At 32.8% G+C, this 18,498-nt stretch overlaps 4 protein-coding genes across 4 annotated transcripts; 2 read left to right on the top strand and 2 right to left on the bottom strand.

Moving 5' to 3' along the window:
- Positions 1–712: 712 nt before the first annotated feature.
- LOC106364082 (putative GEM-like protein 8) lies at positions 713–1,757 on the bottom strand. The gene has a single exon (XM_022717118.2). It carries the CDS (start codon positions 1,548–1,550, stop codon positions 912–914), a length of 639 nt encoding a protein of 212 aa, XP_022572839.1. The 5' UTR covers positions 1,551–1,757; the 3' UTR covers positions 713–911.
- A 310-nt stretch (positions 1,758–2,067) lies between these two features.
- BNAA09G05350D lies at positions 2,068–7,374 on the top strand. Its single transcript, XM_048740210.1, has 5 exons — positions 2,068–4,897; positions 5,150–5,425; positions 5,544–5,640; positions 5,908–5,993; positions 6,170–7,374. Exons 1-5 carry the CDS (start codon positions 4,812–4,814, stop codon positions 6,279–6,281), a joined length of 657 nt encoding a protein of 218 aa, XP_048596167.1. The 5' UTR covers positions 2,068–4,811; the 3' UTR covers positions 6,282–7,374.
- A 6,404-nt stretch (positions 7,375–13,778) lies between these two features.
- Positions 13,779–16,176, top strand: LOC106366048 (LRR receptor-like serine/threonine-protein kinase RGI5). Its single transcript, XM_013805600.3, has one exon. The coding sequence runs from the start codon at positions 14,228–14,230 to the stop codon at positions 15,977–15,979; it is 1,752 nt and encodes a 583-aa protein (XP_013661054.2). The 5' UTR covers positions 13,779–14,227; the 3' UTR covers positions 15,980–16,176.
- A 16-nt stretch (positions 16,177–16,192) lies between these two features.
- On the bottom strand, positions 16,193–18,046 carry LOC106366050 (high mobility group B protein 7). Its single transcript, XM_013805601.3, has 8 exons — positions 17,774–18,046; positions 17,606–17,688; positions 17,478–17,529; positions 17,290–17,418; positions 17,157–17,211; positions 16,805–16,849; positions 16,649–16,732; positions 16,193–16,558 (listed from the first exon to the last, which is right to left on the bottom strand). The coding sequence occupies exons 1-8, from the start codon at positions 17,920–17,922 to the stop codon at positions 16,415–16,417; spliced, it is 741 nt and encodes a 246-aa protein (XP_013661055.2). The 5' UTR covers positions 17,923–18,046; the 3' UTR covers positions 16,193–16,414.
- Between the last annotated feature and the right edge of the window lie 452 nt (positions 18,047–18,498).

Here is an 18,498-nt window from a genome sequence, read left to right as displayed (position 1 = left end):
GGGAGCTTTCTGCGTTAGCATTGACTTTCTGATGCCTTCATTTGCTTGATTTCATACTAAGATAATAAATATGTATTACCATTTTTGGTTTCTGGTAAACATTCGGAATAACTAACTAACAAGTATATAGTTTTGTTGTGTCTTTTTTTTTTTGCAAGTTAACTCTGACTTCTTTTTTGGGTCAAACAGAATTTTCTTGCCCTCAAAAGTGCTATAGAATCTTAATATTAAATTAGAGTTTCTGATTAATCTTGTTCGTAAACTCTTGGAATCTTATATAGGCTTCAAGAACGTACGTGATTTTGATTCAATATATATATTATTAGAAAGGCTGAACGTACGTGAATCTTATATAGGGTGTGAGTTACATATTTTGCTAAACTTTTTGCTGTCTCATAACATTACTAGCTAGCTAGACGTCGATAAGTTATCTACCAATTATCGTTTGCATATGTTACTTGAGACATTATAGTTATAATTTTTATATCTACTAGAGGGGTTTTAGAGTAATGTAACAAATGATTCTGTCAAAGGACTGTTACAGCGACTAAGTTTAGTTCCTTTTATCTGTAAACTTAAAGAGTAGTGACAAACTAAGATTAATTACAGCAAAATTCGTGGTAAGCTAGTCAATGATCGATAATTATGAACTGGTTTATGCATTAATTTCACATTTAAACTCAACGCATATGGTTCACCATGGGACTGTGAATTAAGGAAAACTAATGATATCAGTAAATATATTCAGTCTCTCTTGTGAACAATGGATAACAAAAGGATTAAATACTTCAAAAAAAAAAAGAGTTTGTACAATATTGTCTGAATTTTCTAGGCTTTCTCCTAACATTCTTGGATAGAACATTAATAGGTTAAATTGGAAATGAAATATTTCCTCTTCAACCTTCTCCTTGTTATTGCTCGAGAGAAAGTGCTTGCTCGAGGCAGTTGAAAGCTTTCTTGTAGCTCAAGAATCCCATGAACCAGAAGTCAAAGTCATCCACCGTGACTACTTCAAGGTACTTCTGAGATGGCTTCTTCGTGTTCATACTCTGGTTCACTCCCTTGATCTTACACAGAGGGATAGACACTTTGTAGTGAACCCTAGTGAGATCTCCCTGAGGAGAAGCCACTTTGATAGATCTCTCGCTGCAGAAAGCAATCTTCTTTGATGATATGAAGAGTAAGCCTGCGATGGGACCTGCCGTTGTTGATAGGTAACATTGATAGGCCTTGAAGAGTTTCTCTTCATCATAGACTTTAAAGAGCCTCTTGTAGATCTTCTCTAAGCCTCCCATTTGAAGGATCTTAGCTCCTAAGGATAGTTTTCTCTTGACTGTTTCGGTGAGTTTTGGTCCTAACTTGCTCTGATCTCTAGCTCCATCCGTGAAGCTATTGGTTCGAAGGATCGATTTTCCCTTACTTTTTTTAGATTTCTTGGAAGGAGTTGGGATTTGGAGTTTGTTGATGGACGCTGGGTCAGGTAAGTAACGTGTGGGAGCAGTCTTGACGGCAGGAAATGCAAGAACTTGTTGAACTATGCTCATTGTCATCTTGGAGGATTGAGTTATAAGAATCTTGATCTTTAATCTTGATCTTGAGAGATAGAGAGAGAGAGAGATTGTGAGTGATGGTGATGATGAAACAATGTGGTGGGGTGGCTATTTAAAGGGAAAGACAAAGAGACAAGAGGCAGTTGCACTGAAAAAATTAAAGCTCTGAATCGTTGAGACGTGAGACCTTTGTTGTAAAGGATGAGTCATGTATGGGTCATCACTTAAAGCCACTTTCTTGGAGAATGAGGTGAGATGGTCAAGCATATGTTATGTTTTGCTTTTTCAAGAAAAATAAGCATATAGTTAAAGTAGACATAAACAAATAGATAAAAAATAAAGTTATGTAACTACCGGATCCTTGTAAGAACACAAGATGGTGAAGGAATCTCAAGAACTGGTGAAACGTTTTTGGTTTTTGATTTCCAAATAACAAAACAACTTAGAAGTGCAATTTTATGGTTCCTCTTCAAATGTCTCAAAACAATTAAAGTTTCAAATTTAGAGGATGCCATATCAAATCAAATTTTTAAGTTTTGATATTAAATATGCCCAAAAATGTTTTAAAAAAAGGAGAAAGGTTAAAAAAAAGAAGAAAGAAAGATAAGCTTTTTACCTACAAGTTGGCAAAATAGCAAAGCTTTTTTACTTTTCTTTTCTCTTTTTTTAGTCTGATTTTAAATGTTCACATATATATATGTATAAGAGATAAGATATGTTTCCTAATGAATTGGAACATAAAAAGGGATAAAATAAAATGAGATATATATTACGTAACATTCTGAAATAGGTGAGAGCAAATTGAGTCATGCAGAAGGGGATGTCGTGGCTTTGGAGCTTTCCGCGCTGGCATTGCCACTTTCTGATGCCTTTATTTCTTTAGTTACATGCTACGATTAGAAACATCGGTTATAATTTATTCATTTAGCATATTAAAAGTAATAAAGAAGCATGAACATAGTTAATAAAATCACAAAAAAAGATCCATTTGAATTGGATCCCACCATATACAATAAATGTTGTTTCATCAAATCGTCACCCATGTGAATTCACATGGAGTATGTACCATACTGAATATATATGTATGATACAATTTAGCGGACATTGTATTTAGCTATAGATGATTATAAATAGGTACATGTATTTCGAAAAGTATAGGTAAATGATTAGTTAGTTGTTAAGATACGAATGATTTGGTAGTTGATGTTTTTTTGGTGAAAGAAAGAATATATGTCACACGACATCTAAGATTCATACATATATTTTAGAATTTTGAAGTAGGTAATGTCGATTATACAAAGCCTGAATAGTATTCGGTGTCTTCTGCTAAACTTTAGTACCTTTAAACTATAATCCATCATAGTATTTCTACCGTCACAACCAATTAGTATTCATCATTTTCGGGGTCCATGACCTTAGTCGGATAAGATATTTCGACTATAATATACGAGCAGACAAATACGTATGTCGACACGTAATTATGAGTAAGAATATACATGGTGGGGATTGGGGAAATGGTTGATTGGTCAAAGAAAAGATTACAAATAAAGAGAGCAGAAGATCCATCAAGAGTTCAAGACACATGACAGGTCACATTCAAATATGTAATTAAATAGTTTCATGTAATTGTAACTTTTCTGACGTGTTGTAATGGAATTTGACATTAACAAAAGTATATACATTAGGAAATATAAAGGTGAGAGATACAATTTGCCTTAGCTTACAAGAAATATTTGGTCACTGGAGGATACCAGGCTTTTCCGGCATGTAAATGAGTTGGCCTTGCTATGCACTCTTGATTATGCTTTGTCAGTTCCACGTAGGTTTTCTTAACTACAAGAAAATACGTTGATATTAAATCAAAAAATAATTATATAGTTAACTATACACTATGAAAAAATATGTTGACAAAAAGAACTATACACTATGAAAGAAAGAAAAAAACACTATACACTATGTTGACTTTGTCGTAATCATAATATCGCATGTATCTTAGACTTAGAGGGAGGGAAGGAGAAAAAAAAAAGATGTACATATATAATTCTTTTTTTTTTTGAACGAATACATATATAATTCTTAAAAAGAGAAAATACAGTGTATATTCAAGATGGCTTTATTCTAATAGATTGTTCTTTGTTCTTTGTTCTTACTTCTTACTCTATTTGATCATTGTTGGACAATTAAGAATTGATAGTTCCAGGCTTCTAGTTCTTTCCAGATCAGATTATTTCATAATAATTTGTAAATTGTATATGAATAAATTAACACACTTCCTTTAAACACATGTTTACACTCCTAAAATACCTCTAGTCACACCAAAACCTTCCTATAACACTTAGATCCTCACACATCCTAAGCTTTTTTCTGGAAAGTGACTAATACGGCAAAACTTTAGAGCATCCCGAACGTGTAGTATCTTCCCTAAGAGTACCTAATAGTTTTAATATTAATTGTTGTAATATAATTTAATTAATAATTAAACTGTAAACCAGTTACAAAAAATAATAATAATTAAACTGTAAATCACAAAAATACAGGAAGCCAATCACAAAGTTACACATGTGACTAGAGTATCTAACTTTTTTTTGAGGTTCTCAAATAATTTTTTTTGAAAAATGTTCTCAACTAAGTTTAAACATAAAATCACGTAAAAACAAAAGTCAACATTTAGTATAAATAAAATCCAGCACATACTATGTCATCACATACCATGTAACGTAAGAGTCCACACTAAAAATTAAAACCACGCATGTTATTCAATATGTTCTTTCCTATATCTTACAAATTAGTATCATTTTTTTTTCTTTTCTTTTGAACTGAAGTATCATTTTCTTCATTATGATCTTTTGAAATTATATTCCATTTCGTAAAATATATAAAACCATATATAACCCGTAAATATTTTGAATTTTGATGAAGTTATACATAGTCAATTATTCTGTTTTTATATTTAAATAATAAATAGAAAAGGAAAAATCTAAACAAGTAAGGAAGAAAAAAATAAGGTCCACTGATAATAAATGGTAATAAAACTAAATACAGAGGTCAATATTAAGAATTATATGGAAAAATAATAATCTTTAAAACTAATTTTGTTTTTTTCCCTTGAATTTATTTGTTACCTTCTTTCACAGTTTCATATTTATTCAGAGGTTTCATTTTATCTCCTACTCCATTTTTCATCTATCTCTGTAAAAATCAGAAATCATTTCTTAAAAGTTTTTTTTGTTCACTAATATTTACTTCTCTGGTGAGAAGAAAATGTCCTCAAGAGTTAATTCTAATTACCAGAGCTTTCTCGCACATACTTCACCTCTTGTCCCTGTTCATTATCATTCGCAGGTAACGTTTGTAGCCTTTTTGTCAAATCTAAAACGAAGCTTTGCAAGAAGCAAGAAGAACCGACGATATGATGATATGATTAAATCGAGACAGAACCGTATCTGAACTCCTCTATTCTAGCAACCCATATCCGACATTAAAAATTATGAGTATCAATTTATAAGAAATGAAATAATACGAGGGCTAGTTAAGAAAATAAGAGATTAGGTTTTTCCCCAATCCGGTTAACGTTAAACCATTCAATGTGTGCAGCCAAGTGGAGCGTCATCTTCTTCAACGGTAGCTTCAGGAGCTGAAGCAAAAGAAGTGAGAAGGCCTCACATCGTCCTCGGAGATATCTGGTCTGCTTATGAAGAGTTTAGCTGTTATGGTAATGAAGTTCCTCTTTCTCTGGAAGGCATCGACGAAGATGTTACCTCGTACTATGCTCCTACACTCTCAGCCATGCAGATCTTCACCATCAAACCCTTCGCTGATGACGGTGGTTCTTCTTCAAGGTTAGGTTTCTCTTGTCTCTCCCCAGCATATTGTGCGTCTTTTTGATTGGTTCTTGGTTACTGGGTTATTATAAGTACATATTGTATGTCCTGCTACTTGCTAGTGTAGTTCTTTCAAGTAATTGCTTCTTCTTTTTTCGTTTTGTGAACGTAGGAGTTCGTCGATAGGAGCAAATGATAGCTCAAGCTACCTTTATTTTCAATACAACGAGCTAGAATTGCCGCACGAGAGGCACCCACTGACTGCAAAGGTATCTTATACTTGTCTTGTGTTATGATTCTGGAGTGAATTAAATCTTGGTGCACCAGTGAAATGGAAAGATTCATTGGTAGTCTAGTAGAAACTGATTGCAACTTATTCGTTCACACAATCAATATACAAACTCTAAAACGAGTATTTGCTTCAACTGTGTTTGTTCCTCTCTAAAGTGTTCTTACTTTCTTGGTGTTTTGATTTGCGTTTGTTCACAGCATCTTCTGTGTTCCTTGGTTTTTTTTTTTGCTTATATGTTCTGTAGATTGAGCTACTGGCTGAGCAGCACAGTGGGTTGCGTAGTCTGACAAGTTCAGATCTTTCTCCAGATAGCTGGTTGTCCATAGCATGGTATGTCCGAGTTCTCTATCATCTTATTCAATTTATTAAGCCTACTTAGATCTTGAATATGTTGCTTAGTGAGACTCCAAAACATATAGAACTTGCTTTCTTCTCATGATGTTATATTTGATGATAGTTGCTGTCTTACTCCAAATATATTAACTTATTCTTGGAGATTACTTTAGGTACCCCATCTATCAAATTCCATCAGTGAAAAGCCTGAAGAAGGAGTTATCTGCTGCGTTTCTAACGTACCATAAATTGAAACCAGACTTTCCAGGTACTTTGGTCATTTGAGAACTAACATTTAACTTTACAACGCAATAAGCTCTACTAAAGTAACGTCCCCTAAAACTATCTTGCACATATAGTTCATGCCCTTTGTTTTTGTTAAGCTGTATGCTACTTTAGCGAAGGAAGCTAGCTAGATCCGTATTAGTGATATTTTATATGGCAACCACATTATATAACTAATAGAATATGCAGTTTGATAGATATTTTAGCAATGGTTTGGTGAGAAGATGGACTTATTGAGATTGTTTGAGTTGTATTATCTTAATCAGGAGAAAAATTAAACGATCATGATTGTGTTTACCTAATTTTGGTGTTTCTGTTATAAAGTTGTTAGTCTTAAAAGATGACTTAAATCTCGATGTAGTAGTAAAAGGCCACCATTCTAGGTCGAAACAGAAATCATTTTTAAGGCTTATAAATACAGATCTAAGGGTTTATAACTTATTATTCATATCATTAATACAGAAATCTTAATATCCGTGTTTGCCTCGATCTAGTTTCTCTCTAGTTATCTTGCTTTCTTCCAGTTTATTTTGTTGGTTATTCAAAAGCTTTTGGTATAACAAATCAACAAGCGTTTGATTGATTAAACTAGTTTTTGATTGTGGTTTCTCAGAAACATTTGTTGAGGATGATAAGAAGGTGAAAGAGAAAGGAAAGTCAAGTAGTGAAGAAGAAGTTGTGTTTCCTCCATTTGGAGCAGTGACTTACAAGGCCGTTGGTAAGGTGTGGAACATGCCTTGGACATCAGATCATGATGATAGAGATAGGCATGAAAAGGCTGCTTCCTCGTGGGTGGAAAAACTCGGCTTCACTCACAGTGATTACAGGTTCTTTTTCAAATGGAAGTTCTATGGCAACCTCCGTCGGTGATGCGGTGCTGCTGGGATTTATATCTCTCTATCTCTCTCTGATCTTGAAGATGGACCTTATCTATATCTTTCTCTCAGACAAAACTGCATGTTTTATACTCTTGAGTTCGAGGTTTTTATTTGTTTCTTTACATTTTCAAGAGGAAGCTATTGGTTAATATTTTGGCTAAGCAAAACTCTATCCGGATTTAAATAGATTCATCCCAAAACCATTTCTAAAATGCTCTAAGGATGAATGTGTTCTCTAGTCTTTGATAGTTAAATTCTTAACATGAAAAAAAAAAAACAGAAATGATAATGAATCATCAATCAAGATTTTTAAAATCCAAAATGTGTTACCATTTTCGACCTATAGCCCAGTAATATTTGTGGTAATTCTACAAACTAACGGAGTGAACTAATCGTGTGCTTAGCTTTCATCTAATATAGTTTCTGTTGTACCATACTACCATATTATACATAACATGGCCATACTAGAACTCTAATATATTGAAGATACCTGTTTATATATCCGAGAAAACCTGAATAATTGCTTCAAAAGAAAGCTAGCTGAATAGTATAATCAAAAGCATGTCTTGAAACAGACACAATGTGCGAGAGTGAGAGAAGTCTCATTTCTTATCCTTGCTGTCATCGACCCTAATGAGCTGAACCGGAGCTGCTGGTTAAATATCTTACATTGTTTTCAACAATGTAATTCAACAGTGACAAATTAATAAATATTTTTTTGAACATCAATTATAAAGTCTCAATAAGAACTGGTTAAAATTGGTCATATATCAATTCGAATGTCCCTATACTTGTTAAGAAAAACTAATTTATTTAGTGCGTAAGATTAAAAAGAAAAATCTGTAACCAGTGTGGAATTCAGTTTGACATACATATATATATATACAGGGGGATGTAAGGAGAGAGTAGTGGGGTCACCTGACCCCACCTCATTTTGAAAAATATATGTATTCTTTTAGATAAATAATGTGTTGACTCCATGGAAATATTATTTTTCACCCCACAAAAATTTAAATACACTAAAAAATATGTGAAGGTTTGTTTCCTTTGTTAATGATGTGTTTCTGTGTGTGTCAAAATCCTTTGTCAAATTCTAATGTCTGGAACACAAATATTCATTGTATATGCTAAAGACGCCGGTTTTGACGATGTGATATTATGACCTTATTTTGATCAAGTTTGGCTAATCTTTTTTTTTTAATTACTACATGATCTATAACTATAAGAACAAAGTGAGGCCTGAGCCGTTCGGCCAATCACTTTTTCTTTGTATTATAAACCTTTAGGTGATCCTATTTTTATTATTAAAAATTAGCCTTTACTTTTCACAAAAAAAAAATCATGAAGTTTTAATTCAAACAAGTTAGTTTCTAATTTTGAAATACAGCCACATCCACTCAAATATCAAATACAACAGTTCAACTCAAATTTAACTACAATCAAATTATAACTCACACTTTAAAAAGACGGAAAGAATTTTTTTTAAAATATAGTTTAACAAAAATATTTTTTTTTTGGGTATATGAAACTATTATATAATTTTATTTCTTTGTATTTACATAAAATATAAAATTTATATATAAGATATTATTTTATTTCGTAATAAAATGTTATTAAATTTATATTTTATTTAAAAATCTGATGTAAAATATATTATAAAGTTGAAAGTCAATTTATTGATTTTAACATCTTTTTATATATATTCTTTATTTAAATAATGAAATTTTGTTATGTTTAAATGAATGTGTTTTATATATATGAAAATACAACTAAACTAATATATTAACTTAATTTATTTCATATTAAATGAAAATATTTTTGGTATTAAAACCTGAAAAAAAAATTATAAATCATTTGAATTTTTTTTATAAATTTTAAATTTATCAAATAATTTGTATCAAGATTAATAAGAAAATGACTAAAAGTTGAAATTTAATGTTTTATATGGCATGGACACAAATTTAGTTATTATCTTGTTTGGTAACAGTATTATTACCTTTCATGAATTCATTGTTTTTTAATTAGTTACATAATTACTCAACTATATTTTAATTTTCTTATAAAAAAAGGGAACATTCAGGTACATAATTTCATACATCAACTGGTGGAATAAAATAACATGAAATTTTCATTTGTAAAATTTAATTAATAAATATACTTTAATTTTTTTTTGGGATAGATATATATTTCAAAATATATAAATCTACAAAGTCTTAAAAACTAAAATTTTTATAAACTAATAAAATATTTCAATTTGTAGTTTTAATGTATATAAAACTCTAGATATGGAAACAATCCTTATCATATAGTTTACCCCCTAACATATACCCCACACATTAGGTTATTTATCAATTTTATATGATAAAAATTATAATATATTAAAATATATAGATAGTAATGTATTTATGAAATTTTAACTGTTATTTATTTAAGAGAGATAAATTTGATGACTGAATGTTATTAATCCAAATATATAGTAATATTTTAACCCAACTGAAAATAATACAATAAACATTTCGACGAAAGAGGTCTCAACCGGTAGAACCGCAAGGTCAGCAATCCAGAGCTCTGCCGCTCTTACCGGCCGCTGCCTCAGAGTAAGCTCCGGCAACGCCTTGAAGCCTAGGTTAGATCCGTGCATGGGAGCCGGAGAGAGATCACTGTCGATAAGAGCAATGCTAGACCATGAGTAAGAGTTCAGTTACTAGATTGAATATCAGTTTAAAGATAAAGTATTTAATTTATACGTCCATAATGAAGTTCCTAACAAATTACCACATCTATAAAATGGACAAAGCACACGAAGATCGTTATCATTTTAAAAGGATGAATGAATTTGTTATCTTTATTCAAACAAGATAATCACAAAACAAACACATTTGTTTACATATTTCATTTTGGAACATCGATTTTACTGTATTTTTTAAGTTTAACTATATTTAATTTGGTACAACTATCAATTATTTATTCTATTTTTAATATATTAATCGATGAAAACCATTTATAATATTCCTCTTTGACCTATCAACTTCAAAACAAAACAAATGGATAAAAAACAATTAAAAAAATCATTAAAGTATAAAACATATAAACCCGGTATGTCATAAAATGAACTTACATCTCTATTTATAAATTTGATACAATGATGACTACAAAATTTCCAGTTAATAGAATTTAATTTTGTTTATTACTCATTAATGTATAGGTTCAATATCTTGGTGGAAGTATTTTATATTACAGCAATAAGATTTTACTAATATATTTATTCCAATTCTTTATTTCTATTAAAAAGAATCATATTTTGCATATTAAAATATCCACTACCCTTCTTAGCAAGGAAACCAAATCATAAATACAAAAATACAATATTACATGATCTACGTAGATTTTCAGCAGAAATTTGTTTGCAGATTTTATCTTTAAAATTATCAGATTAGCACTAACTCATTGAAGTATTACTATACTAATACCTACTAAACAACACTTGCTAGAATAACTTAAAACATGGAGTATTATTTAACGTCTACATCGGAAGTTGGAAAAGATCTTAACTACTCACTCGGTCTCTTTATGTAAGTAGTTTTAGTTGAATGCACAAATATTAAGAAAGTTATTATTTTTTCAAAATACAGCATTTGATATATAAATTAGATGCAACTAAACCAATAAAAAATAAGTACATATTATTTGATTGGTCACAGTATACCCAACAAATAAAACTTACATAAAATTATGAAAATTACTTATGTTCTGAAACAATTTTTTTTCTTAAACTATTTATAATATACAACAGAGGGAGTAATATATAGTAGATATGAGTCAATCCATCTATTACTAATATTTTGTAGATTTGAGATTTATCTAATTTAATATAGTGTCAAAACCCGATCTATGCAGTTCAGCCTGATCAAAAATTAATATGATGCAAAAATAGGTCCATGTCCATATATTATGAGATCGAGGTCAAAGAACCATCATATAAAGAGAATATTGTGGACAAATTTCCGCATCAGAAGGTGGAAAAAGATCATACATGATATATAAGGGAGATGAGCTAATTCACTTATCCCCAATTTATTTTAGCTTGTAAACTCATCTAATTTACTATGGTATCAAAGCAGATTTAGCTATTCAATCGATCCATTCCAAAATTATATCAATGATCCTTCCCAAATATTATGAGATTAAAGGTCAACAAATCATTATTTGAGTGAAAATACTACAATCAAAGTTTCACAAAGAAAGTTGAAAGGGATTTTAATTAGTATATAACGGATATGCATTACAGTCAATTAGTTTTAGGTTGCAAGCCCATATAAATTATTACGTATATAACCCAATAGAGGTTTTACTGTTGACACTCCCATCCTATTTAAATTTACTTGTAATATGGAGTATCCTAGGCATTTCGGGCATGTAAATGAGCACTCTCGAGTCTCGCTTTTTACTTTGTGATTTCCATGTAGATCTTCCTCTCTTCTCTTTCCTTCGCGTGCAAGCTTCGCAATTTATTGTGAGATAGATCTTCTTCTTCACTATCCAAGCTTTGCAGTTTATTAATTAGAAGTTAATCAATAAATGCATATTAAGAGTATGACTGGTTTCTCCGCTACCATCCGCAAACGCATTATTTGCGGTTGGTAGCGGTTGTTGGTGTTTTGCAACAATCACTCAAACCGCTCTAAATCTCATAAATTCAAAATCTGGTTCTAGCTAACGTGGACAGTTGCGGAAAGATAATTTTTGTAAAAACAATATAAATACAAAAATAAAAATATTCAATAAAAATTTAAATTGGAATTATAAAGTACTAAAATATATCTATTATATCTAAAATATATCTATTATATTTTAATGAATATTATAACTTTAAAAATATATAACTTTCTAAATATAATTTTCTAAAAACTATAAAGTACTAAAATATATCTATTATATTTTTGAATTGGAATTTAAAAAAGCTATAACTTTCTAAATATAATTTTTATATTTATTGTAATATGATAAGTTTTGATATTTTTATAATTATATAAAATGTAAATATTATTAATTTATTATTTAATCGATGTTGCATTTGGTAATTAATCAGTCATAAGTATCCCACAAACGTTTCAATTTCTAACTGCAGAACCAGTCGTACAAATCTCTTAAAACTGCTAGAAACCGCAACCACCCGCATCCGCAAACTTCTGCAATCGCAACCATTGCGTTTGAACAGGCCTTAACTTCTAATTAATGCCTCAATCAAACCGAATTAAAACCGGTCGGTTATAGTGTATCATGGTACGAACCAAACCAAACGGTTAAGCTTCCGTTCTTGGCCTTTGGATTATACAACTTTTTGGGCTTGAAACTTTTGTTTAGGATCTATTGGGCTTAGTTCGAAAACTCTCTGATCTTTTGTATTTTTTGTTTCTTTATGTCTGAAGAAAGATTCAACTTTTCTTCTTATTCGAAAAGACCCACCCCATACATACATGTTGTTGGATCAATGGTTAACATGTATATGCGCTCCTATACAAATTATTTTTAACATTTGTGTGTTGTATAATATATAATGCATGGTTATGTCCTACATGGATGACCGTTCTTACATCAAGCCGTAATTGACACTTTTGGAATACACTTGATGGAAAGAAAACTAGAAACAATATGAACTCCAAAAGCCTTACAGCGAATAACGGCAAATAAAGTTCAACATTTTGTTTATATTCTGTAGATTCGCGATCTTCAGAACAATATTTATTCTCACCACGACGAAATTGATGATGACGGTGAGTGTATATAATATCTATTAAAAGCAATATGAGACATTATATATACCAAATGATTAAAGTAGTAACGACTAATCACTGATATATACTCATATCATATCTTTAATAAAATTAAAATAGAAGAACTTTTCATATTTGAAAATAATTATTTTAAAAAGTACAATCAAACTATAAAATATGCTAATGAAAATCAAGAGATAAATATGAAAAGTAGACTAAAATAACTTTGATATGATGCTCAACAAAAAGTAATCAGGTGATGTATTGGATAATGATGACAAATAAAAGATTATCAGTAATGTTCCAAGTTGTTATTGTATTATTTACAGTTGAATTATCATTATTTATACTTTCTAGCATTTCTATTGGTATATGAAAAGCTCCCTCCTGTGACCACATAATTGTTGGGATTGGGAGTTGTGTTATTGTCATTTACAAAATTAAACTTTGTAGTTTCTACCGAAAATGTTATGTTAGTGGATGTTCGTTTACTTTATGGATTTAATTATTTCAACCAACATTTATAACAAGAAATTCAAACTATAGTCACCTGGTATTAGTTTCTTTATTAAGAGAAAAAAAACTTATGTATTGGATTTTGTCAGTATCATTAAGACATGGTTATGAACAAAATGCATAGATCAAATACTTGTTGTTTGAATTATGTGCTTGTATTGCAGACAAACACTTACTACACAGTAAAGCCTAACGAGCAAAAACACATTTAATAATTTAACCCTGACTTAACAATTTGTTTTGAAAATTTCTACTGGATTGTTTAACTTTATTATAAGACAAATAGTGGTCAATATCACATGAACTTATTTAATGATGTCTCTTGAGAGCTAAAACATACCAGAGAAGAAGAAGAATGCTAATAGTGTAAACATTATTCAAACTGTTTTGCGCTCCAACGTTCGGAAATACAATAGGGATACTCGTGATTCATCCAACGGTCACAATTCTCCATGTGAATCTCTTCATGGCCTTTTGTGTAAAATTTCAAAAATAAAATTATTCTCTTTTTTTCACTACTTCTATAAATAAAGGTTGATAATTTTTTCAGATCCCACAAATTCTCAGAGTTTTTTCTTTGATTAAAGTAAAAAGGAAAATATCTTTTTGCAGCTTCCTGTCTAAGTGAAGCAACAATAATAAAACAGTGTTTTTTTATTTATTCACCTTTATACCATTACAAGTCAAAGTTACCTCCTGTCAGGTTCCTTTGTCTGAGAAAAAAAATCTTTATTTTTAACCATTCTTGTCTTAAACTAATAAAAACGATCTTCTCAAAATGCAAAACCTGAGATGGGTTTTGAATCTCTTACTTGTTTCTTCTCTTGTTCACACATCATCACAAGCAATCTGCACAAGCCAAGACAGAGCAGCACTTCTAGCTTTCAAATCAAGCATCACCAAAGATACAACTGGAGTTCTATCTTCATGGGTTGGTAAAGACTGTTGCAATGGAGAATGGGAAGGTGTTCAATGCAACCCATCCACCGGGAAAGTCACAAACCTGGTGTTGAGAAACTCCTTGAACGAGCCTACTCTCTACATGAAAGGCACGTTATCACCTGCTCTAGGGAACCTCGGATCTCTCCAGGTTTTGTTCATTTCTGGAACCAAGTTCATTGCCGGCTCGATTCCCAACAGCTTCTCTAAGCTAATTAGTCTTACTCAGCTCGTGCTCGATGATAACTCTCTCCAAGGCAACGTTCCTTCTTGTTTAGGCCATCTTCCGTTCTTGGAGATTCTTTCATTGGCTGGAAACCGTTTCTCAGGTGTTGTCCCAGCGAGTTTGGGGAGCTTGAGAAGCCTCTCTGTGATGATGTTGGCTCGAAACTCTCTCTCTGGTCCAATCCCAGTGACGTTCAAGAACCTTGTCAAGCTTCAGACTCTTGACCTCAGCTTCAATATGTTATCTGGACCGATACCAGACTTCATAGGCCAGTTTCGGAATCTAACAACTCTTGATCTCTCCAGCAACAGATTCTCCGGGGGACTACCGGTTTCTGTTTACAACTTGGGGAAGCTTCAGGACATGTCGTTGGAGAGAAATGATCTGACCGGACCACTCTCTGACCGAATCAGCAACTTGAAGTCTCTCTCTAGCCTTGACTTGAGCAGCAACAAGTTCAACGGTCACATACCAGCGTCCATTACAAGACTTCAGAATCTCTGGTCTCTCAATCTCTCAAGAAACCATTTCTCTGATCCTCTGCCTGTTGTAGGAATCAGAGGGTTTCCTTCTTTGCTGTCCGTTGATCTTTCCTACAACAACCTTAATCTTGGAGCAGTTCCAAGCTGGATTAAAGACAAGCGACTCACGGAGATTAACTTAGCTGGTTGTAAACTGAGAGGAGCCTTTCCGAAGCTAACAAGACCACACGACGTGACGTCGCTAGACTTGTCTGACAACTTCCTCACTGGTGATGTTTCGGCTTTTCTCGCTAATATGACTAGTCTTCAGAGAGTGAAGCTCTCGAAGAACCAGCTCAGGTTTGATCTCTCAAAGCTCAAGTTGCCAGAAGGTGTCTCTTCCCTTGATCTAAGTTCAAATCTACTGACTGGCTCGCTTTCAAGCCTGTTAAACGACAAGACAAGCCGTTTCTTGGAAGAGATCCATCTCAGCAACAACCAAATCTCAGGGAGGATCCCTGATTTCTCAGAGAGCTTGAACCTGAAAGTACTCAACATAGGAAGCAACAAGATCAGTGGACAGATCCCAAGTTCAATATCAAACCTTGTTGAACTTATGAGACTAGACATCTCAAGGAATCACGTTTCAGGAGTCATACCTCAGAGTTTAGGACAGCTTATGCAGCTGAACTGGCTAGACCTCTCGATCAATGCACTTACGGGAAGAATCCCGGATAGCTTGTTGCACATCAAGGCGATGAAACACGTGAGTTTCAGAGCCAACGGATTGTGCGGACTGATTCCACAAGGAAGACCGCTCAACATCTTTCCTGCTTCTGCTTATCTTCATAACCTTTGCTTGTGTGGCAAGCCGTTACCACCTTGCAGGAAGACAATGAAGTGAAAAGAAACATACATTTTAAGGTGGCCAGTCCAACGCTGACTTGATTGATCTCAATCCTATCATTTTACGTAATTCTTGAAAAATAGATGATATCTTCTATTTGTCTTTTTCACTCGCTTTCTTATTATTCTATTGTTTTAATCTCTACTTGTATACTTCTGTTTCCATCTAAATAAATTATTATCACTTTGATTCAACAAGCGGAACACAAACTGATTAAAACACTGATTCTAAACCATGAGATAACTTCCGATTCTACATCATTCAAAAACAAAAGGCATTACCATTCTGTGAACTACAAAAACTTCCCTTGCTCACAGCTACCTTCAGATAACTAGTTTAACGGAAACTAAGGTTTAAAATATACAATGCACCAACACGATAAAAAGCTAAGTCCATTTCGATGAGATCATACCCAAAGAAAGATTAAGATATCTAGTAGTCATCCAAAATCTCATCTTCTGCTTCTTCTTTACCTTCAGGTTCTTTGTTTACAACTTCATTCTCCTCAGCCTCGTTAGCATCATCAGCTTTTTTCTCTTCAGCATCATCATCTGATTGCTTCTCCTCATCCTCTTCCTGAAAAAGTCACCATATCATTTTAGGACTCAATACTCCATTGTAAAGTGAGAAAAAAAAAGACAAACAATTAATAAAGGAAACACATACTTCCTCATCAGCATCGTTGCTCTCCAGTGACTTGTTATACTCTGCCTTAAGTTCAGCAGCCTTATCCAAATAAACTTTCTTTTCCTAAATGATCAAATAACACAACCAGAGTTAGACCACAATAAGCAAATCAAAACAAAGAACAGAGCAACTCACTTCCTCAGTCAAAGACTTCCACTTCTCACCACCCTGCTTTGCAACCTACGATCATACAGAAAGCATAGACTATTAAATCTTCATAAACACTAGCACGCTAATCATGTAAAGTAACAAACTTGGTTAAGACCTACGACCAATAAAAAAAGCACAGTCTATTAAATCTTCATAAACACTAGCATATCATAGAGAAACCATAGTCTACTAAATAATCATAAACACTAGTATGCCAATCATGTAAAGTAACAAACTTGGCTACAGCATACGAACATATAGAACGCATAGTACATTAAATCTTCATAAACACTAGCATGCTAATTAATGTAAAGAAACAAACTCAGTTACAGCTTACATCCTTAACGTTAGAAGAAGGATTCTCTTCTTTGAAAGTTTTGCGGAAATCATTCCTGCAAAATCGAAAGACAATGTCAGCATCATCACCCCCCTAACAAAACCAAACCAATTGTGTAAAGCACGAAGATTACATGAAAATGAAGAAGGCAGTAAGAGGACGCTTGGGCTTGTTAGAGGTAGTAGATGATCCCTTCTTATTCTTCTCACCACTGGCCTTCCTAACTCTCTTTGCCTTAGGTTCATCAGATGTTGACTTCTTCCTGAACAATATAAACAACTCAATATCAAACAGCACAGAGAATCAGAAGTAAGGTTTTACCTCTCTACAGGCTTCTTCTTAGCCTCAGCTTGCATCTCAACAACTTGAGCTTCTGCAAAAAGTAAAGAGATAAAACTAATCACAACTCAGTCACTATTATGAACACTCAAAGAGAGATATAGATTTACCGAGATTGACTCGAATTTTAGCGTCGAGGCTGCAACTGTGCATACTTATAAGCGCAACAGCTACGTTCTTGTTACATCCTTCACTGAAAAAAATCGAATCAATTCACAAAACCGTATGAGAAAACCCCCCAAATCAAATCTTAGATCGGAATCAAAGTAAACTAGTACCATCGAGCGAAGGCGCTGCCGTCTTTAGCGCGTAGCAAGGTATTGCTGTTGTTTTTCGCGGTGGATTCATCTTTCGTTTCAGCTTCCACTCTCTTCCTCTGCTTCGCTGCGTTTGATTTCGACGATCCACCACCACCACCACCGGCCATCTCTTTCGTTTCGACGATCGGTAAACGAGAGGATAAAAACTCTGTTGCGATACTTTTCTCGCCGGAGAATATTCGATTCGATTGAGGGAGAAGAAGCTTCAGAGGAGAAGTGATTTAGAGAGGGAAACGAAACTCGTTTTTCCCGCCAAAACAATTATTGTTATGCGTGCTTTTTTGACACGGATCTATGAGCTGGCGATCTAATCCACCGTTGGTGTGGCGTAAGCTAGGAAAATAAACGGTTTGGATTCGCTTCTGCTGCTATTATTTTAATTAGGCCTTTTGGGGGTTAAATTGTTGGGCTGTAAGGCCCATTTCATTTAATAGCTAGATATTTTGGGTATGGCCGATAGTAAACCTTAAATTGGTCTTCTTGACCAATCGACTCAAAACAATAATGGTTCAGCCCAATCTATAGAGTGCATATAAGGGCATGATTATTGGTACCTACCTCATTTCAGTTTCTCAAACTATAAATTGGTGTTTATTTTCACTTTTTCTTTTTAACAACCAGATTTTCAATTTTATATATAGTAGAACCTCTATAAATTAATATTCGATAAATTAATAATCTCT

Source organism: Brassica napus, chromosome A9 (genome assembly GCF_020379485.1).
Source record: "Brassica napus cultivar Da-Ae chromosome A9, Da-Ae, whole genome shotgun sequence".
In the NCBI taxonomy this organism is placed as follows: Eukaryota; Viridiplantae; Streptophyta; class Magnoliopsida; order Brassicales; family Brassicaceae; genus Brassica; species Brassica napus.
Note: the sequence above shows the minus strand (reverse complement) of the source record. Positions and strands in the feature narration are given on the sequence as shown.

Coding starts and splice junctions, on each gene's coding strand:
- LOC106366048 (XM_013805600.3), top strand. CDS start 14,228: ATGCAAAACCTGAGATGGGTTTTGAATCTCTTACTTGTTTCTTCTCTT.
- LOC106366050 (XM_013805601.3), bottom strand. CDS start 17,922: ATGGCCGGTGGTGGTGGTGGTGGATCGTCGAAATCAAACGCAGCGAAG. Junction 16,850..17,156: donor CTTCTTCTAACGTTAAGGAT/GTAAGCTGTAAC, acceptor GTATGATCGTAG/GTTGCAAAGCAGGGTGGTGA. Junction 16,733..16,804: donor GGAAGTCTTTGACTGAGGAA/GTGAGTTGCTCT, acceptor TTGATCATTTAG/GAAAAGAAAGTTTATTTGGA.
- LOC106364082 (XM_022717118.2), bottom strand. CDS start 1,550: ATGACAATGAGCATAGTTCAACAAGTTCTTGCATTTCCTGCCGTCAAG.
- BNAA09G05350D (XM_048740210.1), top strand. CDS start 4,812: ATGTCCTCAAGAGTTAATTCTAATTACCAGAGCTTTCTCGCACATACT. Junction 4,898..5,149: donor CATTATCATTCGCAGGTAAC/GTTTGTAGCCTT, acceptor TGTGCAGCCAAG/TGGAGCGTCATCTTCTTCAA. Junction 5,641..5,907: donor GGCACCCACTGACTGCAAAG/GTATCTTATACT, acceptor TATGTTCTGTAG/ATTGAGCTACTGGCTGAGCA.